Here is a 14,411-nt window from a genome sequence, read left to right as displayed (position 1 = left end):
ATGGATCCCATAAGAGTTCATTTTTAAAAATCTACAGTGTAGTTTTGTTTTTCCTGCACTGCAGCAACCCTACCCTGAGGCGGGTTTAACCTTTCACGATGACACTTACGGTAAAACATGCCTCACAACGAAAGAGGGATAAATAGTTCACTAACAGACTAAACAAAATAAATGGTTCAAAAACAGACTTAAAAAACAAAACATCAACAGACAAATTAAGACAAATTATTTCTGGAGGTCTTTGCCAAAGTGATAAAAAAATCTCACGCAAGGAGCTCTGAGAAAATCACAAGGGGATGTCCAAATATCTCACAATTTATTTTTTGTTCTTTGATGTATAATCTCTCGTATAATTTGATGTATAATCTCTCCAAATGTTACTGTAAGGGTGTTTTGACAGAAAGTAGAACTTGATATCAGTCCCCTTTAGAATAGTTCTGTGAAAAGAGTGGGAGGTGAAAACCATCTGGGAAAGAAAGCAGAAGACACAGCCCCCATTAGGTCCAGAGGTGACTCCAGACAGTGACAGTTTATGAGGGACAATAAGGATGAGCACAGACACACAAAAAAACAAGTGTCCACCCGAAACATCCCGGTGCCTCGTCGTCCGTGCTCCCAGCCTTTATTTACATAGCTTACTTTACGGCGGCATTTAGAGAGAGGATTCACAGCTGCTGCCAGCTGTGTGCTGTGTGAGTGTGTGTGTGTGTGTGTGTGTGTGTGTGTGTGTGTGTGTGTGTGTGTGTGTGTGAGAGAGAGTGTTATTTTTTCAAACTGTGTCATAAACACTTAGGGCTCGTCTCAGTACATTAGGCTGCCACTCTCCAGCCTTGCCTTGCCTCTGTATGTGCGGGCTGCTGAGCCTGCTGTGGAGTCGTAGAGGAAGAGGAGGAAAAGAACGGAGAGGAGGAAAATAAAGATGAAGAGGTCTTCATCTAGAATGAGGAGCACTCATGCTTCCAATGAGATGTGGTGACGATGGAGGAGTGCAAAAATGTCTCGTTATAAGCAAATAATATATTTAAGGTTATTTAACATACTTAGATTTTATTTTTTGTAGTGAGGAGGAGGAGGAGGAGGTGAAGAAAAAGGTAAAACAGGAAGGGAGAGGTCTTCCCGCACTCAAGGCCACATTAATCAAGCTGGAGGTAAGAATGCTCCACAACCTTGCTGAGCTGCGGAGGCAGTCACAACATCACTATGGATGCGACTAGAGCCACATCTCTCTCTCTCTCTCTCTCTCTCTCTCTCTCTCTCTCTCTCTCTCTCTCTGGCTCCGGATACTACCAGGCACTTGGAAGTAAGAGATCACCTGACTTAGTATGCTGTGCAATGTGCTGTAATACCTCCTGTGGTGTTTCATATCAACGTGGCTTATATGTTGATGATGTCTTGTTAACATACTGTCTATTATGCAAGTGCCTATCTCCCACTAGCGTATGTAAATGATGCTTTAATGAATGCAGCCAGTGATGGCATGATGACCTGTCATGTCCTATAACAAATGATGACATACTGTTGTGGTCAGGCAGCTATTAGGCAAAGATCCCTATCTCTCTAAGATGTTTAGTCTATTCATAGCACACACAGAGCGAGGCTAGGAGCAAACGTTGCTCTTGGGATTGATTGAGCGCCCTGTTAAATGGACTAAAGAAGAGGGTCGGAATTATGAATACTGGAATACAATGTGAACTGGACTAGGTCAACACCTAACTCAGAACCAGAACTGGGCCAAAACTGAGGCAGATCTGGGCCAGAGCGTACTTTTATCTGGGCCGTGAACACAGACCGCACCTGCATGGTTATTCAAGTGCTTGAACACCCCCAGTATTTCACTTCCTAACGTTACACAAGGGAGACTCAACTGAGACAGAATTTTCTAACTGAAGTCATGAGTGGAAGACCCACTTTCACAGTACAGTTTCACAGAGTAGCACCATAGCGTAATTCACTGAGCTGGTTTCTATGTTTGTTGATGATGTAAGGACAAGGATAGAATACATTAGTCCTACCCATTTGTATTCATGCGGTCAAATCATCCGCAAGCATGCGCAAACACAACCGCATACTCACACACACAGACACACACACACACACACACACACATGCACACACACAGACACACACATACAGAGAGAGAGAGGGAGAGAGAGAGAGAGATGGGGGGGGCAAACAGTCGCATCATGCCATTTTATTTTACTTGTCCCTCATTGAAATGCAGATTCAGAATTTAATTACTCAAATTTCCTCAAACTTTGACTTTAAAACTGCAGTAGCATAGCAAAAACATAAAAACATCAGGTAACTCTCCGGAAATATCCAAATTAGCTTTTGCCCAGAATAGGTAATAGGATTTGTTCCACATCATCTTATTCAGATGTCATTCAGAGACGGATAATACTTATGTAAGCACTGGCTTGATGTCTAAAAGCTTAACATAGCTATTGTGCACTGTTTATTTCCTTTAATAATATTACGGAGCTAAAATCTGGCTCAGACCGTACACTAAAAAAAATCACTAAAAAATCTTCTCATCTGATGACCTTTCATGTGGCTTTGAACAAAAGCAGAACCAGAATCATAACCTTTGATACTGCACCAAAAGAGTCTGGAGAGATCGAAACCTCATGATTTCATTGCTACATCCAATTTGTTTGTCAGACATCCAATTCATATCTATGTTAACAAAAATGTTGCCCACAGAATACTCTCAAAATCATGAACACAGTAAATAGCGTGAGGATGTCACTAGATACCTGAATATCAGGTTTCCTTATACAAATAACAAATTACTAGTCTTACACTTCTATTTGGTTTTCACTATTTAGTTCCAGGACCCATTACTCATTCCAAATCCCACTTGTCCAAAGGATTTGCACAGGAATTCAGGGACCTAATTTATGGCACAAAATGTGTTCATCGACAACACAACACTGCTGCTTCCACACAACGTACACTTGAGGTATTGTATTGACACTGCAAATGAAGCATCGACCCACGCACAAGGTGATCAATCTATGAATACACAAAGGGGGTGGGAACGCCTTTCTTGCCGTAATCCTTAAGGGACGTTGGGCTAACTGTCACCTTTAAATACAAAAGCTTCCATGTTATGCTGGGATTAAATTCCCCTTAGTGTTTCACATGAGCCTCTTCACTCAAAAACAAAAACAAAAAATGAAGGAATACCCTTTGGGCCCAGGCTGAGATAAAGGGGAGCAGACACAACACACTTGTTGGGCTGGCTGCACATCTGAAGGATGGGGCAGACAGATGAGCCGGTGATTACCCCATAATCCAGTTGACTCTCACAAGTGAACCACAAAGCCCCCTGGGATAGCCTGCACTATGAGAGGGGGACTGAATTAAGCCCTGGTACACCAAAAGTCAGCCACCAATAGTAGACAGAAAAAAATAAATATGTGAATGAAATAAACTAGTAAATATATATATATATATATATATATATATATATATATATATATATATATATATATATATATATATATACAATATATATATATATACATATATATATATATATATTGTATATATATGTATTGAATGTATATATAGTCTGTTTAAAATCAGATAAGTTGTCTCTCGGGTTTCGGATTCACCTAATACGCACCAGTGGTGACGAATGGTTACCCGCAGGGCAGAGGGCTTTCTTGTGAGAGCCTGCGATTGAGCTGAAGTGATGGAGCAGAAGTGTGAGAGCCCTTGTTTTAGGAGACGTTTTTTTTTTATTTTCCCACCCACCTCCCCCTCTGACAGGCGCGAAAGTGGTGAAACGTAAAGCAGGCCTGCCCGCAGGAGTGAACGTTGCTTTGGGGCATCCTTAAGAAGTCTCAGAACTGTCTGGAGAAAAGCACCCGTCTTGAGCCGCCGGCACGGCGTTAGCTACAGAACTCTCACTATCCCACTTAGAGACGGCTGACAACACGTGTTCGTTAATAACCAAGGCTCCTGCGGGGGCGGTGCCAAAAGCAGACTTGGGGAAATAACAACAGCAAAGCTTCGTTTTTAATTACACCTCATCCCCAATCGTGGCCAAGGCCTTCTCTTTACCTTAGCAGTGACCAGAGGGATGAGACGGAGAGATAGGAGGGTCAAACACTTTCAGACTTTCATTTGGTTATCTGTTGATTTATTTTGTCTGTTTTGTTTACTATTTTATATGCTCCATCTAGTGCACTTGTCCTCAATACATTTTAGACTATGAGAGGGCCCTGCTTGTAGCCTGACGTTGTCTGCTCAAATTCTAGTCAGAATATGACCTCAAATGTTGTGGGTGGGACTAAGTTCAACTGGCACCCAGTGTTAGTTACACTATTTCATGTAAACATAGCTACATATGTAGAAGCTATATATGTAGATGTGGCTATTTATGTGACTGTGTTGTATGTACCATGATTACTAATCTCATGTGTAAACATAAAAACAACCCACTGTACAAATCTGAAATTAATCAGTGGACTAATTATGCTAAGAAAAAAGAAAACTGCTAATAAAAAGAAAATGTCAGACTGTGAGTAGCTCACCACCCTCGCAAAGATACCAAAATGTGTTCAGCAAGTGAAAAACATCATTAAAAAAACATCATGAGGGGGAGTTCAGTTCAGCTCTATCCAGGCCAGTCGGAAGATGGGGCAAAAGGTTATCCAAAATGACAGCACACGGCCGGAGGGGGATTAATAGCTGTTGGAAAAAAGGCGCTTCAGATTTGGTCGCAATGTGATATTGGGGGAGATGGGGGTTTGGGGGGGGGGGGGGTGTCATGTGTCGTGATGGAGCTATATCTCTTAGTGACGTGATGAATGCTGAAATGATCTTGTCAGGTAAAGCCAGCATCCAGAGTTGGCAGATGAGTGGGGGACGGCTGTCAGAGAGAAAACCAGCCACAGACATCATGTTATCAGCGGACACACGCCTGGCCCTGGACTCACCTCTCTTGCCTCACAGAGAGGAGAGTTACAGTACGGTCACTCCAGACCAAGGTCCTTTCAGTGAAATCAGAAGCTCAACACGAGTGCTGATGTGGTGACGGCCTTTTAACTGTTCAGACACAGTGGGGTGGAAAGGGGTGCGGAGGACTACAGTAGGTGATGTCAGGCCTGGTGGAGCAGTGGTAACGTCACCACCTGACAATCGATTGACAATTCGATTCCTGAGCCTCTGTTGCAAGTCCATGTCACTTTGGATAAAGGCATCTGCAAAATACCAGTCAACTTTAACTTTTAACATGTAGTCACTGAAAAGCAAATTCAGTCTTTATCCTCCGACTCTCCACTCCATTGCCTTGCCGAGTGCTTCCTCTGAGGCTGCTTGCTGGACTGATCTCCTCCTGCTCTCTATGTTACCCAAGGCCCACCTATCCTCCTGACTTCATTTGTCCTCATTACGCATTATTAAGCCCTCCAGATGTTGTGAAGCTGTCAACTCAAACTGGAGGAGTAAAAAACCTGTTGAAGGCTGATGAGTTTCCTGTCTTTTTTGGAGGGGTTTGGTGACTGGGGAGTGTGGAGCACTGAGAGCTGACCAACTGTCTGGACTAATTACGGCACCTCATATTTCATAAAAGAAAGGCTCGGAGATACTGTAACTACCTCACCCAGGAGGTGCAGAGCAACGATGCTGCATGTAAACACACACACACACACACACACACTCACACACATACACACACACAGTTGGGGGAGCCATTTGACTGCCTCTACCCCCCCCTAGAAAAGGTTTCAGTGCCACACGTTCCCCCAGAGAGGATCTTAGAGGGTGGGTCATGTTTCAGTGTTATTATTTGCTGAGAGAAATCGCCCTGTGGGTTACGATGACTCATGGAACCTGATTCTGCCAGTGCCACCCACCAGTGGTACACCTGTGCTGTGGATGCAGGGCAGACCTGGCCACAGTCAACTTCTCCCACAGAGAGAAACAGCCAACTTGATGCAAAAAAGATAGATCCAAGGCACTCCTCTTCATATTCAGAGGTGGAAAGTAACGAAATACATTTACTCATGTTACTGTATTGAGTAATTTTTCTGTGTATTTTGTATTTTTTAAGTAGTTTATAAAATCAGTATTTTACATTTTACTTGATTACATTTTGAGTGAAGTATTGTACTTCGCTACTTCAAAAATCCCATCCGTTACTTGAGTAAAAAAAAAAGTTAAAACTATCGAAAACAGAAAGGGAGAGAAAAAAAATTGTGCCCTAAACCACTAGCCTAGTGATAATGATCAGCAACAGGACTGAATGAAGCTGGCGCCATGCAGTCTTTCTGAAAGTGATGGAGATGGAGCTTGATCACGAGATGCATCATTCGGATTACATGTGTAGCCTAACCTATGAAAGTGTATTTTCCGCTATTTCAGTGGGTTGTCTCAGTTCGTTTTAGCACTAATGATTGCGGAGATATTCAAGCAAACACCATGGGATTTCGTGTTTTGACGTTTGTGCTCATCTTTCTTTGGAAAGAAGTTTATTAGCAGTTGCTTCCCCTCATTTTGATGTCTCTCTTTTTCCTGTATTGGCCTTTGTCTTTGGTGACTTGGCTTTCTTGGAGAAAGACATCCCAGCTAACAATTTATGTTTTGGTTTCGGGAACGTTAGTTTTTGGTTCCCAAACGTTCCCCGAAGGTTAGTTTTTGAGTAAGTTTTGGTTCCCATGGAAAGTTTGCTGAATTTTCCGGGAACGTTAGTTCCCTAACCGTTGCAACCTTCATAAACCTTCCCCCAACGTTCCCTAACCGTTGCAACCTTTAGGGAACGTTCCCTTCCCTAAACGTTGCAACCTTTAGGGAACCTTCCCCTAACATTGCAACCTTTGTATACCAATTTTATTATTACTTTAAACTACTTCAAACTGCATGAGCAGGAATGCATTATTATATATTTGCAGGAATTAATGAACAGGCAAAATTTATGGGATTTATAACTTTAATATAAAATAATCAAAATACAAACGAATATAAAAGGTCTAAAAATATATATAAACATCAGACTCCATGTTACCCAAGTATACTAACAAGTATACTTCAATCGATCACCTGAAAGCAGAGGCGCTGTCTTCCCCCTACTGGTGTGGGGGTAGGCCTACGTGTAAGGGAGAGCCTGTCTGATTGAACTGAAGTGAATTGTGAAATGAAAGAAGTGAATTTTCTTAGTTGTGAAAAGTGTTCTATTGATAGATTTTTGTTTAAAGTTCATTCACCTAATACGGTAAAAAAAAGCACAAAAGTATATATTTTTTATTTAGTAAAATTGATATTAGCCTAAAATAAATATCTTGAAAGGATGTTTACCTTACTTAGATTTAGAAAACAACCAAAGACAACCAAACGGGAACGTTGTGTGAAGGTACTGTGCAACCACAGGAGAACGTTTTAGTTGGTTGGTTCCCTTAACGTTTAGGGAACGTTAGAACCCTTAGGGAACGTTCCCTAACCGTTAGTTTTTGGTTTGGTTCGAACTAACCTTTAGGGAACCATACACTAACGTTCCCGAACGTTCCCTTAACGTTTTGTGTTAGTGGGGATTGCACCAGCAGCACAACAATTAGCAGTCCACTACTAGCGATGCTCAACTAAATAAACAAAAGATAGACTAGGCCTACCTTATGAATCGTGCAGGCGGACTAAACCATTTAGCTCTTTAGCAAGGGAGAGTGAGAGTGACCTTAGACAGTTTTCACTGTGTTTTGTATACAAAATCCAGTCTGTCAAACTTTACACTTCGTCTGACATTCATTTTGACATTTAATTTGGAAGTTAAAATATTCAGGTAAAATAAATATATGGTGGAAATAAGTATTGAACGCTTATTTTTTTTTTCAGTAATTAGCCTAAACTTCCAGTGAGTCTATTCGAAATTTTCACCACACATTATATTAACACACATATAAAAAATCCAAACACAAGAGTTATGTGTAATAAAGTGGAATGACACCGGAAAAAAGTATTGAACATGCCTAATGAAAAATAGTTTGTGAAAAAGCCTTTGTTTGTAATGACAGCTTTAAGACATTTCCTGAATGACAAAACGTATTAGTCACGGTATCAGGTGTGATTTTGGCCCATTGTTCTAAACAGATTCCAGGGGTCCCTCTTGTGAATCCTGATCTTTAGTTACTTCCAGAACTGTTTAATTGAATTTAATTGAATTGGCTGCCTTCAAGTCTTTCTGGAGCTTTCTCCGAGTGGTAGCCTATTTGGCTCTTGGAATTGACTATCCTTTTGACTCCCTGATCAGAAATATTGCGAGGAGATCCTGTACATGGCCGGTTGATGATGCAGTGATGTTCCTTCCACTTGCAGATAATGGCTCCCATGCTGCTTACTGGAAGATTCTGAAGTTTTGAAATGCATCTGTAACCAGTTTCATTGATTTCACTTATTGTTTTGCAACAATAAGGTTGCAAAGGTCTTGGGAGAGCTTTTTTGCTTTTATCCATCATGAAGTGTTTCTTGTGTGACACCTTGGTAATGAAAAACCTTTTTATAGCCCATCAATATGTTGGCTACTCTCTAACTACTTACGGATTCCAGCTCGCTCCTTCCCTTTCCTTGCCTTAGAGCTTTTTCTTAGCATGTTCAATACTTTTTCCCTGTGTTATTCCACTTCATTACACATTACTCTACGATTTTTTTATGTGTGGATTACCTGAGTTATTACTAATGCCTGGTGAAAATGTTGTGCCCCCTTTGGGGCCCTATACTTCCCACTTCCCCCCCCAGTCTGACGCCCTTTAATCTGCTGAACCTTCTGCTCGTTTCCAAATATAAAAAAACTCTCTGCAACTCAACATTGGCCTGCCTGCCTCAGCTGCCTGTGAGGAGCTTTTCAGTTGTGCTGGATTACTGTTCACTGCAAAGCAACCAAGGATGAGTGCGACTAACTTTGAAAATCAACTACTGCTCAAACTTAAAGGAGAACCGGTGATTTTTCACACAACGCCAATCTTGCTCCAGCGCCGAGATCACAACAGATGATTGGCATGATGTCTTCACAGCACATCACATGATTGGCTCAATGTATTCACAACACACCACATGATTGGCTCAATGTATTCACATGTCGACGTTTTGCCGCGGAAGGGTTGTGATATGTGTAGACATGTTATAAACTAACCCCATGCATTACTATGGAGTATTCTTTGATAGCTTTATCTCCTCATTAGAAAGTCTCTGGTAAAACTGTTTTTTTCTGGTACCCCCCCCCCCCCCCCACCCCTCAAATAAAAAGTAACTTTTACTTAAAGTACATTTTAAATTAACTACTTTTTACTTTTACTTGAGTACATTTTCAGATCGGTATTTTAACTTGTACTTGAGTAATATTTCATCAAAGTATTGGTACTTTTACTTGAGTACAATATTTTCGTACTTTTTCCACCTCTGTTCATATTAAAAACAGTTAATTTGCGAACAAATAAAATAATGGCAACAGAACAGAAAAATGAGGTGCCCAGATCTTTATGGAAGGTTCTCCTGGCAAAAGGTACACCGTTAATGTCAACTGACCCATTCACACTTCCGGTAACCACCAGGACATCGCAGATGTTGTCTTAGTTGGGGGATGTGGGGTTGGTTTTTGTGTTTGACAGCATCAAACTGCTAAATGGAGTCAAGGTCAACTGTTACGACAGTAGTACAAAAACACTCTAACGCTAACTCCCTCTCTGTTTCCTCCACCACTGCCCTACCCCTCCCTCTTTTCCCCCAACTAAAACATCTGGGAAGGCGAGATGTGGATGTTTAGAGAATGTGTCAATGTATCACTTGACATCAACTGACACCACCAACACCCAACCCGCCCCACATGTTTACAGGAAGTGTCAGTGCATCAGTTGGCATCAACTGAAACCCACAACACACAAACACCCTGGTGACTATGTGCTAGAAAGGAGGAGTTCCAGATTCTTGTGGCTTTGTTATTATATTGTTTTTTTTTAAAGTTGACAACATGATGGCATAGAACATAAAATGCACCGATCAGTTGCCGCAAACAAATGCATTATGGAAGCGTATTAATGAATGCAAAATTATGGAAGCCTATTAATGAATGGAAGCCAACTGCAGACAACATTTTACAGGAGTGCAGTTAGCAGGGCGAGAGTGAAAACGCTTAAACATCCATGGCATGTAAAACATGTTCTCGTTTTTAGATGAGCCTGGAGAGCCACATTTCACTGGCTCCGTTGCAACAGTTGGTAAATAATGACTACCTCTTACAAACGCCACCACTTCCCATGTCTTCTGTCTGCTCTTTGTCAGGCGGATTCCTCTGACATCTTACGTGTGGTTTGCACATTTGAGCACCTCGGCAGGCCCCAGCAGCACCCGAGAACACGCGGCCGCATCCCGCGATACATCACAAAACATGTCAGAGTTTGTTATGGTAAAACAGACCGTGCACACTGGGAGCACGCTGCAGATGTTTGAACGTTCGAGAGGCAGCTGTTTCGAAGTCTTTCACACAAATGCCTCTGATAGCCACGGAGAACATGGGAAAAAAGGGTGAGGATTGGGTGCCTCTGTGTTGCGCCAGCTAGCTTGCTGAGAGAGATGGTCTGAACATCCATTCACCCCAACACAGACACAGACACACACAGAGACACAAACACACACACACACACACACACACACACACACAGACATACACACCAACACCATCATTGCCACCATCACCCATGGCTCACTTTAGCAACAATCTGGTTAACATTTGCTGATCACTCCTGAAGACCCCTCTGGGCATGCTCTCACTGCGCACTCATCACTCAGGCAATCACCACCACAAAGGGCAAGTTTGTTTTCGGTGTTCAGAGCAAATCGACCACCTCTAGCCAACACTATCAACGTACATTTCCAGACAACAGCCCCTGTTCAGAGAATGGAATTTTCCAGAAATAAGGGTAAATCAGGAGATAACGACAGCGAGAGCTCCTGTTGTCCTGCTTGGTTTTGTTCTACTTTATGTAACAATTCACATGGTCCACATACATTTTTCATTTTATGGAGATTTTGTATATGTGTTTTCTATGGCTTAGCCTCCTCTGGAATGCAAATAGGGAACATTTCGAGGAGAGGAGGTTGCTGGCCCTACTTCACACTGTACTTACACAATTAGAAAGCTCCACTGTATCAAATGCAGCCTTTCAAAAGGGTGGATTTCGTTTTTTATCTTTAACTGCAGCAGGGCAATATTAGCATTGACACTGACTAGAGGCAAAGATTCCTTCAAGATGGTCCTTCAATTATCGAAGGCCATGACATAATTATTTCATTTCACTTTATTCTGTCCAAGGAAGTAAGAATTATTTTTAAGATTATTTCAATATAGAGGCCTCTCGTGTCCCTCAACCCTGAGGAAGTTAAAAAGGTTATTGATATCTGACGTGTCAACAAAGGATTACATGCCATACCATAGTATATCTCATATGGAAAAAATAATAATAATGCAATGCGCTTGAAATTGAACAAACTATTATGTTTTCTGTTATGGCACTGTGAGGTCAGAGGTCAAACAAAAGTTCAAACAAAAGCACTAAGGGTGAGACTTGTAGGAACAAGTGTGTTTCAATACAGCCTTATCTAATATTTTAGGTGACATAAAATACATAAAGTATGCGTCATAAGATAAGCCCCAAACTAGCTATAAAAACATGGTATAAATAATGGAAAAATATATCTGTAGCCCAAGGTCTTGGCCATGGTTATCTAAAATTAGGAATACCGGATTCCAGTCACATCCATGCCCCGTTGAATCCTGGATCACCTTAAATGGACAACCCTAACTGAGCAAAACTCTCACTTGATTTCAAGTAAACACTCTGAGATGTGTCTATGAATGAAACATATGCATACACCCAGGAAGGTCAACACACATCCTCTTTGCAATCATGGGAATATTTCCTTTAAAACGGAAATGTTGGCAGTGGCAAGACAAACTATCCTCCTGTCTTGGAAGGCAGCATATGCCCACACATCTCTGACAAATTGAGACACAGTGAGCGCAGTATCAATCATTCTCTCACTGATGAAGTCCTCCCGGGCCCCATGCCACAGATGTCAAGAACGATTTGAACTCGAGCAGAAATAACACACGCCTGACAGGGGGGAGAGGGACATCATTCCACTGCTGACTGCTTTTATTGGTCTACCGTTCACTGCTTCATTTGTTGTCATTGTCTCAAACTCAGCTGGGTATCATTGTCACAGCATGTGTGTGTGTGTGTGTGTGTGTGTGTGTGTGTGTGTGTGTGTGTGTGTGTGTGAGAGAGAGAGAGACGCTCTCGTAAGACACCCAAACAACAAGTAGTAACGCACTCCAAATACTCGGCTCGAATCGCCCAAGCCCATCTAGTCTCATCATTGCCCTTGATTGTAAATGACGCCTGGGATTGGTAGCATTTGTGCGTCTGAGGAAAGATGGCTTCAATCAAGTGAATTTCAGAAAATAGTCCCGCTGTCTCGCCAAACTGGGAATAGCCCGCTCAGCCTCCTCCAGAGGGACAGAGACTAATGTTTCTTTTGTCATGTCTCAAAAATAGGGAGGTGTGAAATACGCAAGGCATTATCTGCTTCCAAGAGGACATTGCATGCAGGGTGATGGATGGGGTTTAGACAGTGCACGAAGAGGAAGAATGAGAGAATGAGGAAATGAAGAAAAATACTACCAAAGGACAGAAAACACTCCATGGTGCAACAGGTCATAAGCAAGGCTGACACTTTAGGTGATTCACCTCAATGCGTTTCCATCCATCAGACCCAACTGAGCTCATGGATATCATTTGTATGCAAGTTTTTTCTGATTTTTAAGGGGCTGATATATTGAACACTTGGCTCTTGGTGAAGTGATATTTTTCCTATCACAGTGTTTGCCAGGGGAACCCCAGTATGTGTAACATGGTGATCATCTCACACAATCTTTTAATGTCACCTGGACTGACAGATTATGCGATTTTCATTTCCCTTTTTCACAACAACAAAATTAATGTGCAGGGGGAGGACAACATAACCCATGACTTGGTGGACTGACTTAGTCAACAGCCGCATTACAGGAACATTTTACAACGGTATATTTCACACGAAAGTAACAATCACGGGGACCTGTGAGCGCATTTACAGATAATGTTCAAGTCGAAGTAGTTGTAATCAAATACACAACGCCTCTCAATAACGACGAGTCGTTGAGGAGGGTCAAATTGCAGTCGGTTACTTTATGGAGACATGTGCTACTGGCCCTCAGGCACACTCTTGTTAAGGTCAAACGTTAGTGTCAGAAATCCTTAACCTCATCTACTGCCACGCGATCAATTGTTATTACATCAAATGACAATCTGACGATTTAAACCATTTGGAAACAAATGCCACCTCCTAGAACCCCATGATGTGACACACCACATGACGCATCCCCTAGACGCAGGTATCCCTATGGACAATAAAAAAACAACTTACGTAAACTAAAAGTGAACTGTTTTATGTGTGCATCCTAGGAAGCTGACGCAGACACACCTAGGCTATTGAAAGGCTTGCTGAATGCTCCAGCGTTGTTACGAACAACGTGATTCTCTACTACTGGTGTAAAGGAAGAACAATACAAAATTATACTGAAAACTACGAAAAAATGTTTTTCAAAAGTAACAAATCAAACCATCATTAACGCCATTATATTTGGGATACTCTAAAATATTAATATCGAAGGACATGCAGCAGGGTGAGTTACTTCCAAAACATTTTAAAACACCACATAGGCTGCAATAACATTTAGACACATCATACATATACCTCTATTCACCGCCATCCATTTCGTTTTTAAATACAAAGGTCACGCTGCATCTATCAAAAAACACAGCTACTGCGCTGTCTGATTTAATACAAAGGTGCTGGGCGATAAACGTCCATCAGATATTGAAAAGCAGACCAGACAAAAAAATCACAGAACAACATTGTACTTACAACAGAAATCATGCAGCTCAAGGTGGCAAGAGTTATCACCAGTTTTGAAGCACCCATATCACCGTGATTTTAGGATAAGAGCGCCGCCAAATGTAAATGACCACGAAATACTGTGGCCAAAGTTTCGAGCTACGGTCTGTTGTCGAGCAAGTACTTTTTAAAGATTACTAGTAGCCTGTTTTTTTTCCTCGTGAAAATCTACTTCACACCTTCGAGGGCGTCAGAAGTTGTGCTCCGAGCGCGTCTCTAACGCGAACTGTGTATGTACCATACCCTCCCCATTCAGAAATTCAGTGGGCATGTTCATCATGACAGCTTGCTAACCAATCAGTTCGCTCCATGCATAGTGGATACTCATGTCCACATTAGTTCGAAGAGTTCGAAATATATAACATATTATTAAGCTTATGTATTGTATTGTATTTTCTCAGTTTGTTTCACACTTTTACGCA

At 41.7% G+C, this 14,411-nt stretch overlaps 1 protein-coding gene across 4 annotated transcripts in view; it reads right to left on the bottom strand.

Annotated features, from left to right (window-relative positions):
* Window positions 1-14,176, bottom strand: part of vipr1b (vasoactive intestinal peptide receptor 1b) — a 57,616-nt gene extending 43,440 nt beyond the window's left edge. For all 4 annotated transcript variants that reach the window (XM_042068434.1, XM_042068437.1, XM_042068435.1 and 1 more), the window contains exon 1: window positions 13,960-14,176. In XM_042068434.1, the coding sequence (XP_041924368.1) occupies window positions 13,960-14,016 (57 nt within the window). In that variant the 5' untranslated portion in view covers window positions 14,017-14,176. The remainder of the gene's footprint in view (window positions 1-13,959) is intronic.
* Between the last annotated feature and the right edge of the window lie 235 nt (window positions 14,177-14,411).

Source organism: Alosa sapidissima, chromosome 17 (assembly GCF_018492685.1).
Source record: "Alosa sapidissima isolate fAloSap1 chromosome 17, fAloSap1.pri, whole genome shotgun sequence".
Taxonomy (NCBI): domain Eukaryota; kingdom Metazoa; phylum Chordata; class Actinopteri; order Clupeiformes; family Clupeidae; genus Alosa; species Alosa sapidissima.
Note: the sequence above shows the minus strand (reverse complement) of the source record. Positions and strands in the feature narration are given on the sequence as shown.